Source organism: Pongo abelii, chromosome 19 (assembly GCF_028885655.2).
Source record: "Pongo abelii isolate AG06213 chromosome 19, NHGRI_mPonAbe1-v2.0_pri, whole genome shotgun sequence".
NCBI classification, from domain to species: Eukaryota; Metazoa; Chordata; class Mammalia; order Primates; family Hominidae; genus Pongo; species Pongo abelii.
This window is the reverse complement of record NC_072004.2, coordinates 75,014,002-75,029,046: the sequence shown is the minus strand read 5'-3', so window position 1 is coordinate 75,029,046 and position 15,045 is coordinate 75,014,002. Positions and strand designations below refer to the sequence as shown.

Below are 15,045 nucleotides of genomic sequence, written 5' to 3'. Positions count from 1 at the left end.
TGTGAGTCACTGCGCCTGGCCAAAAAAAATGGTTTATATTTAAAATTGCTTTCGGAAATGTAGTGAGACACTGAAAATATCTGGAAACTGCCGGGCATGGTGGCTCACACCTGTAATCCCAGCACTTTGGGAGGCCGAAGTGGGCAGATCATGAGGTCAGGAGTTCAAGACCACTCTGGCCAACAAGGTGAAACCTCATCTCTACTAAAATACAAAAATTTAGCCAGATGTGGTGGTGTATGCCTGTAATCTCAGCTACCTGGGAGGTTGAGGCAGGAGAATTGCTTGAACCAGGGAGGTAGAGGTTGCAGTGAGCTGAGATCGCGCCACTGCACTCCAGCCTGGGTTATAGAGCAAGACTGTCTCAAAAAAGAAAATACCTGGAAACCATAGATATAATTCCTATCCAACTCCTGCTCTACAGCCTGCAAAGGCATATGGCATCACAGGAGAAGAGCAGGTTACCTACCCCACCCAGTTGCTGAATGGCCCCTGTCAAAAACTGGAGATTCTTGCCAGCAGGTAGATCCAAGTAAAAGGACTTTCCAGAAAAGGGATGCTTCCCAGCACCTGGTGAGTTCTTCTGGCATTTTCCTAGACACCTGGAAACTCCTAGCTGAGCCCCTAGAAAACAATAAAGAGGAGCAAAGTAAGAAGCTTGAAGAGAGAGTCCTGAGGCCAGGTGGCCCTCACTGACAGCTCAGTTTGTGTGCTATAATAGCACAGACTAGACCCTGGGCACACACAGACAGCTGCGAAGCCAATGCCCTTACCCTCAGAAGCTCAGATGTGCTGAAATTGGAACCTTCCAAACAAGATAATAAGCAAACAAGGCTTGCTGACTTCCTCACTTCTTCCTTAGAATGTAAATCTAGGGAAGCCATTTAAGTAAAAAGGAATTAGACAGATCCCCAAACCAGACATTGGGGGGCTGTGGTGAATAGTAAGCTAGGGAAAAGAGGGCCCAGATTCACACGGGGGTGCCAGGCAGGAGGATGCTTTCTAGCTGTGCTGGGTGAGTCACTGCCTGCCCTGTTGCCAGTGCCCAGCCCCTAACCAGAGTAAGCAGGGTAACATCATGGCAGTGTTGCCACCTAGCTTAGGGTGAATATGCATGTGTATTCGAGACAGATAAGAGGGTAAGGGGACAGTGAATTTGTTGGCTCCTAAATGGGCCTACTTCCTAACCTCACCATTTGGTAACTTAGGTAATTATAACTCAAAAAGACAGCTCTTGAAAAACAAGACAGTGTGTGTGTGTGTGTGTGTGTGTGTTGGAGAGCACAGAATGCTGCTGCAAATGGAGAGTGAATGAGCCCATATTCCAGGGGCTTTGTACTATAGTGGGGTCGTTTCCTCTTCTTTTTTTTTTTTTTTTCCTTTTGAAACGGAGTTTCACTCTTGTTGCCCAGGCTGGAGTGCAATGGTGCGATCTCAGCTTATCGCAACCTCCTTCTTCCGGGTTCAAGCGATTCACTTGCCTCAGCCTCCCCAGTAGCTGGGGATTACAGGCATGCACCACCACACCTGGCTAATTTTGTATTTTTAGTAGAGTCAGGGTTTCTCCATGTTGGTCAGGCTGGTCGCAAACTCCCGACCTCAGGTGATCCGCCTGCCTCGGCCTCCCAAAGTGCTGGGATTACAGGCGCGAGCCACCACGCCTGGCCTGGGTTGTTTCCTCTTCTATGCAACCCCCAATCCCTAAACTCAATGGAGGGACACATGAGATAGGGCATAAGCTTTTGATCTTCCTTCGAGGAGCACGTTACCAATCAGAGTGGCTAATGTCCCAAAGGGACATTTGTGTATAAGAAAACATGAGGCAACTGAAGAAAGCAAGTACTACTAAAGAAACTTTATCTGGTATAGATTGTCTATCTGTCATAATAATGAACCAGATAGGAAAAAGAAAAACCATTAAGGTATAATAAATATCCTCGAAAAGACTAGGGAGGATATAGGAAACATAAAGCAGGAACAGCAGTTAAAGAAAAGAATTAGGCCGGGCACAGTGGCTCATACCTGTAATCCCAGCACTCTGGGAAGCCGAGGTGGGCACATTACTTGAGGCGAGGAGTTCGAGACCAGCCTGGGCAACATGGCGAAACCCTGCCTCTACTAAAAATAGAACAACTGGCTGGGCATGGTGGTGCACACCTGTAATCCCAGCTACTTGGGTGGCTGAGGCACAAGAATTGCATGATCCCGGGAGGCAGACGTTGCAGTGAGCTGAGATCACGCCACACTCCAGTCTGGGTGACAGAGGGAGATTCTGTGTCAAAAAGGGGGGGGATGGGGAAGAATTAGCTGGAGATAATGGACATGAAAAACATAGTATTTTTAAAATCTTGGCCAGGTGCTGTGTTTCACACCTGTATCCCAGTACTTTCGGACGCTGAAGCGGGTGGATCACTTGAGATAAGGACTTCGAGACCAGCCTGGCCAATGTGGTGAAACCCCGTCCGTCTCCACTAAAAATACAAAAAATAACCGGGCGTGGTGGCTTATGCCTGTAATCCCAGCTATTCGGGAGGCTGAGGCAGGAGAATTGCTTGAACCCAGGAGGTGGAGGTTACAGTGAGTTAAGAGTTAAGATTACACTACTGCATTCAAGCCTGGGAGACCAAGAGAGATTCTGTCTTTAAAAAAAAAAAAAAAAAAAGCCAGATAATACCAAGTGTTCGTGAGGATATGAGAAACTGGAACCCTCATATACTTCTGGAGGGAATGTGGAATTGTGCAGTCATATTGGAAAACCATGTGTTAGTTTCTCAAAAGGTTAAACACAGACTTACCGTATGACCCAGCAATTTTACTTCTAGGTATATCCTTGAAAAATAAAAACACAGCCACATGAAAACTTGTAAATGAATGCTTATAGCAATATTAATCATATAGCCAAAAGCTGGAGTCTTTCCCATCTTGCAAGATGATGGGTGAGAAAGCTGAGAAGCCAGATACTAAAGAGAAGAAACCCAAGGCCAAGAAGGCTGATGCTGGTGGCAAGGTGAAAACGGGCAACCTCAAGGCTAAAACGTCCAAGACAGGGAAGCCCCATTGCAGCCACAATCCTGTCCTTGTCAGAGGAATTGCAGATATTCCCGATCTGCTATGTATTCCAGAAAGGCCATGTCCAGGAAGAAGTACTCAGCTGCTAAATCCAAGGTTGAAAAGAAAAAGAAGTTTCTTGCAACTGTTACAAAACCAGTTGGTGTTGACAAGAACAGTGGTACCCAGGTGGTTAAACTTCACAAAATGCCTAGATATTATCCTACTGAAGATGTGCCTCTAAAGCTGTTGAGCCACGCAAAAAAAACCACAGCATGTGAGAAAACTGTGATCCAGCATCACCTCCAGGACCATTCTGATCATCCTCACTGGGCGCCACAGAGGCGAGGGTGGTTTTCCTGAAGCAGCTGGTCTTGGGACTGGACCTCTGATCCTCAATCAAGTTCCTCTACGAAGAACACACCAGAAATTTGTCATTGCCACCTCAACCAAAATTGGTAGCAGCAATGTAAAAATTGCAAAACATCTTACAGGTGCTTACTTTAAGAAGGTGTGGAAGCCTAAACACCAGGAAGGTGACACCTTTGACACAGAAAAAGAGAAATAGATTACAGAGCAGCGCAAGACTTATCAGAAAGCTGTGGACTCACACGTTTTACAAAAAAATCAAAGCTTTCCTCAGCTCCAGGGCTACTTGTGATCTGTGTTTGCCCTGACGAATGGAATTTATCCTCACAAATTGGTGTTCTGAATTTCTTAAGAACCTAATAACTGATAACATTTTGTGTCTCTTAAAAAAAAAGTGGAAACTCATATGTCCATCTGATGAATGGATAAACAAAATGTGGTATATCCATATAATGGAACACTACTCAACAATGAAAAGGAATGATGTACTGACACATGGCACCACATGGATAAACTGCAAAAACATCATGCTAAGTGAAAGAAATCAGTCACAAAAGACTACATATTTTATGACTCTATTTATATGAAATGTCCAGAAGAGGCAAATTTATAGAAACAGAAAGTAGATTAGCAGATGACTAGGGCTGGGGAGTCAGGAGAAATTTGGGAGTGGCTGCTAATGGGTATTCTTTTTTGGAGTGAGAAAAGTGTTCTAAATTGATTGTGGTGATGGTTGCCCAATTCTGTGAACATACTAAGTCACTGAATTGTACACTTTATATGGATGAATTGTGTGGTGTGTGAACTATAACTCAAAAAAGCTGTTAAGAAAAAAAAAAAAAAATAGGACAGGCGTGGTAGCTCACGCTTGTAATCCCAGCAGTTTGGGAGGCCAAGGCAGGTGGATAATGAGGTCAGGAGATCAAGACCATCCTGGCCAACATGGTGAAACCCTGTCTCTACTAAAAATACAAAAATTAGCTGGGCGTGGTGGCACGTGCCTGTAATCCCAGCTACTTGGGAGGCCGAGGCAGGAGAATTGCTTGAGCCAGGGAGTTGGAGGTTTCAGTGAGCCAAGATCATGCCACTGCACTCTAGTCTGGCGACAGAACAAGACTCCATCTCAAAAAAAAAAAATTTTTTTTATTTATTTTGAGATGGAGTCTCACTCTGTCACTCAGGCTGGAATGCAGTGGCACGCTCTTGGCTCACTACAACCTCCGTCTCCCGGGTTGAAGTGATTCTTCTGCCTGAGCCTTGAGTAGCTGGGATTATAGGCATGCAGCACCCAAAGCCAGCTCTAAAAGAAAAACAATTTAAATCTCAATATTTGCACAGTCTCAAAGTATTTTCCTGTAAGATAGTTATTAATTACAGAAGGTAAAACAGTAACTTCACAGTGGAAAAACCTAGCAGACACCACTTTTAATCAAGGGATCGAAGTTAATGAGATTTATCTTATCTTCATCATGTGCCTCCTGATACCACATACTGGAGAGGGGATAACATCACTTCTGTGCCAAAAATGCTTTAGCTGAATTCAATCATGTGGACATACCAAACAAACCCAAATTTAGAGGTGACTTCAAAAGTACTGAGGTCATCAAAGACAGAAAGAATGAGGACCTCCTCTCAGGAGGAGACTAATGAGATATAATTAAAAGTAATGTGTAACCTTTTTTTTTTTTTTTTTTTTTTTGAGATGGAGTTTTGCTCTGTCGCCCAGGCTGGAGTGCAGTGGTGCAATCTCGGCTCACTGCAACCTCTGCCTCCCAGGTTCAAGCGATTCTCCTGCCTCAGCCTCCCAAGTAGCTGGGACTACAGGCGCGTACCACCACGCCCAGCTAATTTTTGTATTTTTAGTAGAGACGGCCATGTTGGCCAGGATGGTCTTGATCTCTTGAACTCATGATCCGCCCACCTCGGCCTCCCAAAGTGCCGGGATTACAGGCATGAGCCATCGTGCCCAGCTGCAACACGTAATCTTAAACCAGGAAAAGAACACTGGGGGATAATTGGTAAAATGTGAATGAGATCTATAGATTAGTTAATAATATCAATATTAATTTCCGGATTATTTTTCTTTTTTTTTTTTTTGAGACAGGATCTCACTCTGTCACTCAGGCTAGAGTGCAGTGGTGTGATCATGGCTCACTGCAGCCTTGACCTCCTGGGCTCAAGGGATCCTCCCCCTGAGCCTCCTGAGTAGTTGGGACCACGTGTACCACCATGTCACGCACCACCATACCTGGCAAATTTTTTTTATTTTCTGTAGAGACGAGATCTCACTATGTTGCCCATTCTGGTCTTGAACTCCTGGGCTCAAGTGATCTTCTCACCTCAGCCTCCCAAAGTGCTGGGATTACAAGCATGAGCCAACATGCCCAGCCTCCTGGATTTTTTTTTTTTTTTTTTGAGACCAAGTCTTGCTTTGCACCCAGGCTAGAGCGCAGTGGCACGATCTCGGCTCAGTCCAACCTCTGCCTCCCGGATTCAAGGGATTCTCCTGCCTCAGCCTTCCAAGTAGCTGGGATTACAGGTGACTGCCACTACATCCAGCTAATTTTTTTGTATTTTTAGTAGAGACAGGGTTTCACCATGTTTGCCAGGCTGGTCTCGAAATCTAGCTTCAAATGATTCCCCCGCCTTGGCCTCCCAAAGTGCTGGGATTACAGGCATGAGCCACCATGCCTGGCCTGGATCTTTTTAATTGTATTATTATTACATAGATGTTAATATTTGGGGAATCTGGGTAAAGAGTAGGAACCTTTGACTATTTTTGAAATTTTTTTATAACTGTGAAATTATTTTAAAATTAAAAACGAAAAGATCTATCCACATCAATAGATGAGCTAATATAACAGTGTTAGGTGGTAAATTAGGTTGAGTAACTCTTCCAGAAGGTATCACGAAGAGATAAATAAATGGACATCAGAGAATTTAAGAAATGCAGAGGATAGGGATAGAAATGTCAACAACACCAGAAGAGTTGCAAAGGGGGAAAAACAATGGAGAGAAGAAAATATTTGAAGAAATAATGATCCAGGCTTCTGAATAAATGTGGAAGATGAATACAAGAACTTCTGTTCTCTCTCCAAATCTCACTAAAGTGACAGAAAAAGAATAAAAATAGATAAAGATACTGGCAAGAAGACAACAAGCAAGAGATGCTACAAAATGTTGGAAGCTGGAAATTAGATGGGTGAGTGAAAAACAGACAGGAGATGAGAGAAGGCTAAATCCTAAGCCAACAAGAAGCAAGCTGATTAGAGCTGAAAGGCCCAATCAGAGGGACCATATAGAGTAGAATGCTAGAATGAAACAGTAGGCTAAAATACCAATTATTTGAAAGCCTTTAAAAGGAATAGACACTCAGAACCCTCTCCCACCCCAGCAGAAGACTAGAGCTGTGGTTCTTAACTGGGGAGATTTTTCCCCTCAGGGGATACTTGGCAACCTCTGGAAATGTTTTTGGTTGGCACAACTGGGAAGTGGGTGTGCTCCTGGCATCTAGCGGGTGGAGGCCAGGGATGCCACTTAATATCTTACAAAGCACAAGACAACCTCAGAAAACAAAGAATTACTTGGCTCAAAATGTCAATAGTCTTGGGGCTGAAAAAATCCCTAGACTAGAGGAACATTGGGCACAGGTGAAAGCAAAGATAAAGCCCCAGTGAAAACATAGAGGATCAAAAGAATATCTGTATACTGAACAGTAAGACCTACAGATCTCTTGCCCCAGTGAGCTCCCAGAATGCTGACAAGCTTATACTTACCAGACAGAGGTTTGGAGGACTCTTCTCTAGGGAACTGACTAGCCCAAGACAAAAACATACGAAGTAGTGACAATTGAGGTCCCTCCCCAACAAAATTGCCAGGTCCCAGCTTACGATGAAGTCTATCAAGTTGACAACCCCTTCTCCTCATTCTTAAATATGAATAGGTAAACAAAGATCATCAGACATTTAAAGAAAGTTTCTAACAAGAAATTAGGCTAGACTGGGCGCGGTGGCTCACGTTTGTAATCCCAGCACTTTGAGAGGCCAAGGCGGGTGGATTACCTCAGGTCAGGAGTTCAAGACCAGCCTGGCCAACATGATGAAACCCCGTCTCTACCAAAAATACAAACAATTAGCCAGGTGTGGTGGCATGCGCCTGTGGTCCTAGCTACTCAGGAAGCTGAGGCAAGAGAACTGCTTGAACCTGGGAGGGGGAGGTTGCAGCGAGCTGAGATCGCGCCACTGCACTCCAGCCTGGGAGACAGAGCAAGACTCTGCCTCAAAAAAAGAAAAAAAAAGAAATTAGGCTAACAAACAGAAAAAAGAAGAGGAAATAGACACAATGTAGGAAGCAGAAGAAAACTAAAAAGAAACAAAAACAGTACAATTAACAACCAGAGAGAGGAAAGGGAATACATTATATCCATTAAGCACAACAAGACACTGTAAGAAAAGACATACACAGAATAGAAAAAGCTCTTGGAAATTTATAAATGTTATAGAAATTAAAAATTCAACTAAAATTGGAGATTAAGTTGTGGAAATTTTCTAGAGAACAGAATGAAAGACAAATAGATGCAACATGGGAGAGAAAAACAAGAAAATCGGCTGGGTGTGGTGGCTCACACCTGTAATCCCAGCACTTTGGGAGGCCGAGATGGGTGGATCACCTGAGGTCAGGAGTTTGAGACCAGCCTGGCCAACATGGTGAAACCCCGTTTCTACTAAAAATACAAAAATTAGCCAGGTGGCGGGTGCCTGTAATCCCAGCTACTTGGGAGGCTGAGACTGGAGAATCACTGGAACCTGGGAGTCAGAGGTTGCAGTGAGCTGAGATTGCACCATTGCATTCCAGCCTGGGCAACGAGAGCAAAATTCTGTCTCAAAAAAAACAAAAAACAAAAAAAAAAAACCTGCAAGAAAATCAAAGGAAGAATCTATGAGATCTAATATCCAAACAATAAAAGTTCCAGAAACAGAAAAGAGAAAATAGGAGAAATATTATAGAAATAATGCTAAAAATTTCCCAGAACTAAAGAAAATGATGTTCCAGATTGAAAGGTACCTGCTCCATAAATGAAAAAAGTCCCACATCAAGACACACTGTCATGGAATTTCAGAATACTGAAGAGAAAGACAGGATTTGATTTACATTGTAGCCAATACCGAAGACCAGCTAATGTAAAAGCCTTCCTATGGGAGCCTCTCTGAACCTATTCTGGTTTGGGGGCTGCCCATTAAAAAAAAAAATAATAAGCTGGGCATGGCAGCTCACATCTGTAATCCCAGCACTTTGGGAGATCAAGGTGGGAGGATCACTTGAGCTCAGGACTTTAAGACCAGCCTGGGCAACAAAGTGAGACTCCACTTCTACAAAAAAATCAAAATTTAATAATTTTTGACAATAATAGCAATAAAAATAGCAAATATATATCACTTGCTATGCACAATACATTCTCAACAGGTCTATAAAGAAGATAAAATTATTATACCTGTTTTACAGATAAGGAAACTGAGGCACAGAGAAATCTTGTATGCCCAAGATCATACTGTTAGTAAGGGGTAGAAATGGAATGAAGGATACCTCTTATTACTTGTTAAGTGAAAGTTAAAAACAAATACAAAAAACATACAGAGACTGTTACCACATTGGCATATAGATGGATAAATGTTGAGACAGTCTTGTCTAAATTTATACAGAATTTCAGGAAAGCCAAATATTGCTGTGGGGCTCCCCAAACTTGTACTTCATTTTTTAAATTATTATTTATTTCAATAGCTTCTGGGGTACAGGTAGTTTTTGGTTACATGGATGAGTTCTACAGTGAATTATGAGATTTCAGTGCACCTGTCACCCAAGCAATGTACACTGTACCCAATATGTAATCTTTTATCCCTCACCCCTCTCCTAACCTTCCCCCTCATCAAATCCCCAAAGTCCATTATATGACTTTGCATGTCTTTGCATCCTCACAGCTTAGCTCCCACTTACAAGTGAAAACTAAAGGATATTTGGTTTTCCATTCCTGAGTTATTTCACTTACAGTAATGGCCTCCAGCTCCATCCAAGTTGCTGCAAAATACATTATTTTGTTCCTTTTCATGGCTGAGTAGTATTCCATGGTGTAAAAAATACAGAATTTAAAATACAGGGGATCCAACACAGGAAAGAGGCAAAAAGAATTCCACAGAATAATGAGGGGAGATCGGAGGACAAAATCAGTGCAATAGGCCTAGTACATAGCCAGACCAGACTGGAGTACTAAAACGCTATGTCTCCAAGACAAATTGACAGATCCTCTGATGAGCTTGAAAGTACTGAGAGAAGGCCCATACTCTGGTGAAGAGTTTGGACCTGAATTAGTGATCTATACATAAAAAACAAAGAAAATCTCCTAGTTTATTATATAGCTCAGTGGTGAATAATTTTTTGTCTGTTTTTTTGAGACGGAATCTTTCTCTGTTACCCATGCTGGAGTGCAGTGGCATGATCTCGGCTCACTGCACCTCTGCCTCCCGGGTTCAAGTGATTCTCCTGCCTCAGTCTCCCAAGTAGCTGGGATTACAAGCGTGCATGACATCCTACTGATTTTTGTATTTTTAGTAGAGATGGGGTTTCACCATGTTGGCCAGGCTGGTCTCAAACTCCTAACCTCAGGTAATCCACCTGCCTCAGCCTCCCAAAGTGCTGGGATTACAGGTGTGAGCCACCGCGCCCGGCCGAATAACGTTTACGTAATGAAAATAATGTCGGCAGGGCACGGTGGCTCACACCTGTAATCCCAGCACTTTGGGAGGCGGAGGCAGGTGGATCACGAGGTCATGAGATCGAGACCATCCTGGCTAACACGGTGAAACCCCATCTCTACTAAAAAAAATACAAAAAATTAGCCGGGCTTGGTGGTGGGCACCTGTAGTCCCAGCGACTCCAGAGGCTGAGGCAGAAGAATGGCATGAACCCGGGAGGTGGAGCTTGCAGTGAGCCCAGATTGCGCCACTGCACTCCAGCCTGGGTGACAGAGCAAGACTCCGTCTCAAAAAAGAAAAAAAAAATGTCAATACAAATGACTAAACCAAAATTACTACGTATATACTGGGGGGATAAGAGGGAAAGTAAGAAATGCATGTGTGTTTGTGTGTGGTGCAGAAAAGTGGTAGGACAGAAAAAATCTTTATTGTCCATAGGAGATAGTCAATAGATATAATTCAAAATTGGCTGGGCATGGTGGCTCACTCCTGTAATTCCAGCACTTTGGGAGGCCAAGGTGGGTAGATCACTTGAGCCCAAGAGTTCAAGACCAGCCTGGGCAATATAGTGAGACCCCATCTCTATAAAAAAAAGGAAGATAGACTGGGTGTGGTGGCTCACGCCTGTAATCCCAGCACTTTGGGAGGCTGAGGAGGGCAGATCGTGAGGTCAGGCAATCGAGACCATCCTGGCTAACATGGTGAAACCCCATCTCTACTAAAAATACAAAAAATTGGGCTGGGTGCAGTGGCTCATGCCTGTAATCCCAGCACTTTGGGAGGCTGAGACGGGCAGATCACGAGACCATCCTGGCTAACATGGTGAAACCCCACCTGTACTAAAAAAAATACAAAAAATTAGCTGGGCCTGGTGGCGGACACCTGTAGTCCCAGTGACTCCAGAGGCTGAGGCAGGAGAATGGTATGAACCCGGGAAGCGGAGCTTGCAGTGAGCCCAGATCGCGCCACTGCACTCCAGCCTGGGTGACAGAGCAATACTCCGTCTCAAAAAAGAAAAAAAAATGTCAATACAAATGACTAAACTAAAATTACTACGTATATACTGGAGGGATAAGAGGAAAGGTAGGAAATGCACGTGTGTTTGTGTGTGGTGCAGAGAAGTGGTAGGACAGAAAAAATCTTCATTGTCCATCGGAGACAGTCAATAGGTATAATTCAAAATTGGCTGGCCATGGTGGCTCACACCTGTAATTCCAGCACTTTGGGAGGCCAAGGTGGGCAGATCACTTGAGCCCAGGAGTTCAAGACCAGCCTGGGCAACATAGTGAGACCCCGTCTCTATAAAAAAAAAAAGAAGATAGGCCGGGTGTGGTGGCTCATGCCTGTAATCCCAGCACTTTGGGAGGCCGAGGAGGGCAGATAATGAGGTCAGGCGATTGAGACCATCAAATACAAAAAATTGGGCTGGGTGTGGTGGCTCATGCCTGTAATCCCAGCACTTTGGGAGGTTGAGATGGGTGGATCACGAGACCAGGAGATCGAGACCATCCTAGCTAACACAGTGAAACCCCATCTCTACTAAAAAGACAAAAAATTAGCCAGGCATGGTGGCACATGCCTGTAGTCCCAGCTGCTCGGGAGGCTGAGGCAGGAGAATCGCCTGAACCCAGGAGGCGGAGGTTACAGTGAGCCGAGATTGCGCCACTGCACTCTAGCCTGGATGACAGAGTGAGACTCCGTCTCAAAAAAAAAAAAGGAAGACATAATTCAAAATGGAAAACAATTAAAACAGTATAAGCATATTATTACAGAAATAAGGTGGTAACTTCTAGAAGAAATAGTTAAAAGCTGTAAATGGTTGTTTTTTAGGAAGTGGGAATCAGGCAGCCTGAAAGGGGATTAACTCTCATGCCTCCTGTTTTTTGTGATAAACTTTGGCTTTTTTTTTCTTTTCTGAGACGGAGTTTCATTCTTGTTGCCCAGGCTGGAGTGCAATGGCGCAGTCTCGGCTCACTGCAACCTCCACCTCCTGGGTTCAAGCGATTCTCCTGCTTCAGCCTCCCAAGTAGCTGGGATTACAGGAGCTTGCCACTACGCCGGCTAATTTTTTTTTTTTTTTTTTTTTGAGACGGAGTCTTGCTCTGTTGCCCAGGCTGGAGTGCAGTGGCGCAATTTTGCTCACTGCAAGCTCCACCTCCCGAGTTCACGCCATTCTCCTGCCTCAGCCTCCCAAGTGGCTGGGACTACAGGTGCCCGCCACCATGCCCAGCTAATTTTTTGTATTTTTAGTAGAGATGGGGTTTCACCGTGGTCTCAATCTCCTGACCTCGTGATCCGCCTGCCTCGGCCTCCCAAAGTGCTGGGATTGCAGGTGTGAGCTACCGCGCCTGGCTGTGTTTTTTCTATTTTTAGTAGAGACAGGGTTTCACCACATTGGCCAGGCTGGTCTTGAACTTCTGATCTCAGGTGATCTGCCTGCCTTGGCCTCCCAAAGTGCTGGGATTACAGGTGTGAGCCACCACATGTGGCCTGCCTTTTAAGCTATGTCAAGAATCAAACAGGAAGCCAGGTGTGGAGACATGCACCTGTAGACAAAGCTACTTGGGAGGCTGAGGCAGGAGAACTGCTTGCACCCAGGGCTTTGAGGCTGCAGTGAGCTATGACTGTGCCACTGTACTCTAGCCTGGGTAACAGAGCAAGTTCTTGTCTCTAAAATAAAATAATAATAAAAACAAAATCTAAAGAATCAAACTGGAGGCCAGGTGCGGTGGCTCACGCCTATAATCTCAGCACTTTGGGAGGCCAAAGTGGGTGGATCACGAGGTCAGGAGTTCAAGACTAGCCTGACCAACATGGTGAAACCCTGTCTCTAGTGAAAATACAAAAATTAGCCGGGCATGGTGGTGTGCTCCTGTAATCCCAGCTACCCAGAATTACTCCTGTAATTCCCTTCTACTGAGGCAGAAGAATTGCTTGAATTCTGGAGGCGGAGGCTGCAGTGAGCCAAGATGGTGCCACTGCACTCCAGCCTGGGTGACAAAGTGAGACTCCGTCTCAAAAAAAAAAAAAAAAAAAACAAAAAAAAAAACCTGGAATAAAAACGAAAATAAAAACCCTCTAAAATCCACACATAATCGTCTTATAGTAAATTTTAAGAACAAATATAAAAATGTATAATCTAAAATACCGGGCTGGGTGCAGTGGCTCATGCCTGTAATCCCAACATTTTGGGAAGCTGAGGAGGGTGATCGCTTGAGCCCAGGAGTTGAAGACCAGCCTGGGCAACATGGCAAAACCTCGTCTCTACAAAACAAACAACAAAATTTGGGCGTGGTAGTGAGTGCCTGCAGTCCCAGCTACCTGGGAGTCTGAGGTGGGAAGATCACTTGATCCTGGGGAGGCTGAAGCTGCAGTAAGCCATGACTGCTCCACTGCACTCCATCCTGGGTGACAGAGCAAGATCTCAAAATAAATAAAATAAAATAAAATATTTTTTTCTTTCATCAATATAATCCATAGGTTCACATAATCTAAAACATCTAATGAGAAAAGGAGGTCACTTACAAAGCAACGAGAATAAAAAAGAAATGCTGAAGAAAACAAGGAGAAAATACTGTAATTTTTCAATGTGTTGAAGGAAAAAAATCTTGACTTAAATTTTACTACAAGGCTGAAATAAATATATTCTTAGTTTATCACACAAAGCCTCCTTTTGAAAACACTCTTGAGGGAAGTTCTCCACAGAAACAGAAGGGGAAAAAAAAAGCAACAATAGATAAGAATGAATAAATAACTCAGTAAATGAAGTGGATTACTGTTTAAAAGGCAACAAGCCGATGGCATATCTGTTAACAATCCAGAAGTAAAAGTAGATGGTATTTTTTTTCTTTTTTTTTTTGAGACGGAGTCTCGCTCGGTTGCCCAGGTTGGAGGGCAGTGGCGCAATCTCGGCTCGCTGCAACCTCCGCCTCCTGGGTTCAAGCAATTTTCCTGCCTCAGCCTCCTGAGTAGCTGGGACCACAGGCACGCCTCACCACGCCCCGCTAATTTTTTGTATTTTTAGTAGAGACGGGGTTTCACCGTGTTAGCCAGGATGGTCTCAATCTCCTGACATCGTGATCTGCCCGCCTTGGCCTCCCAAAGTGCTGGGATTACAGGCGTGAGCTGCCGCGCCCGGACAACTAGATGGTATTAACTAAAGGGGCAGTACGGAGGAAGTGCCATGTGCTAAAATACTTACCTAATTAGGTAGCAGTGTTTAACTTAAGGATTTTATTGTAAACAACTATGAATGTAATAATTTATAAATTTAATAAGTCACTCTATCCTGACTCCACATCTGTCTGTTAATCTTGTTCATAATATGACTCTTACTTGACCTTTACCATGAATCCCAAAACGGTCTATGATGCTGCGTCCATACACACACACATAAAACCACTAAGTGGGCCGGGTGAAGTGGCTCACACCTGTAATCCCAGCATTTTGGGAGGCCTAGGCAGGAGGACTGCTTGAGGCCAGGAGTTTGAGACCAGCTTGGCCAACACAGCGAGACCCCATCTCAATAAATAAATAAAATGAATAAATAAGTACATAAAAACACTGAGTGATCAGAAAACTCCAACAGGGCGAACATTTTTCGGTCTTTTCCAAGAGACCCTGGGGCAATTTTCACCTCATGTCCCTAGTTCTGACCCGCTACCCACCTAGGTCCGGGGCCCGGAGCCTACTGTCAGCCATGGAACTCTCCAGCTCGAGGCAATCGTCTCCTGAGAAAGGACATAACAGCAGCTCAACCATCTTCACCAACCCTTCGACCTTCCATGCCTCCCGCCCACTACCGTCTCCCAAAACCCGCACAGAAACGCGACTCCTGGGAACAGCAAGACTCAACTACATCCCGCGACTCCCGCCAAGCTCT

At 44.3% G+C, this 15,045-nt stretch overlaps 1 protein-coding gene and 1 pseudogene across 11 annotated transcripts in view; one reads left to right on the top strand and one right to left on the bottom strand.

Moving 5' to 3' along the window:
- Window positions 1-15,045, bottom strand: part of DBF4B (DBF4B-CDC7 kinase regulatory subunit) — a 61,669-nt gene that overhangs the window by 27,724 nt on the left and 18,900 nt on the right. For 6 of the 11 annotated variants that reach the window (XM_063718236.1, XM_054537108.2, XM_063718239.1 and 3 more), the window contains exons 2-3: window positions 14,831-14,893; window positions 470-624 (exon numbers count right to left, since the gene is read on the bottom strand). In XM_063718236.1, coding sequence (XP_063574306.1) covers window positions 470-624; window positions 14,831-14,893 — 218 coding nt within the window. Of the gene's footprint in view, window positions 1-469; window positions 625-2,022; window positions 2,273-14,830; window positions 14,894-15,045 lie in introns of all 11 variants that reach the window. The other 5 variants (XM_063718233.1, XM_063718238.1, XM_063718234.1 and 2 more) reach the window with 2 other exon arrangements.
- Window positions 2,930-3,765, top strand: LOC100448018 (large ribosomal subunit protein eL6-like; annotated as a pseudogene).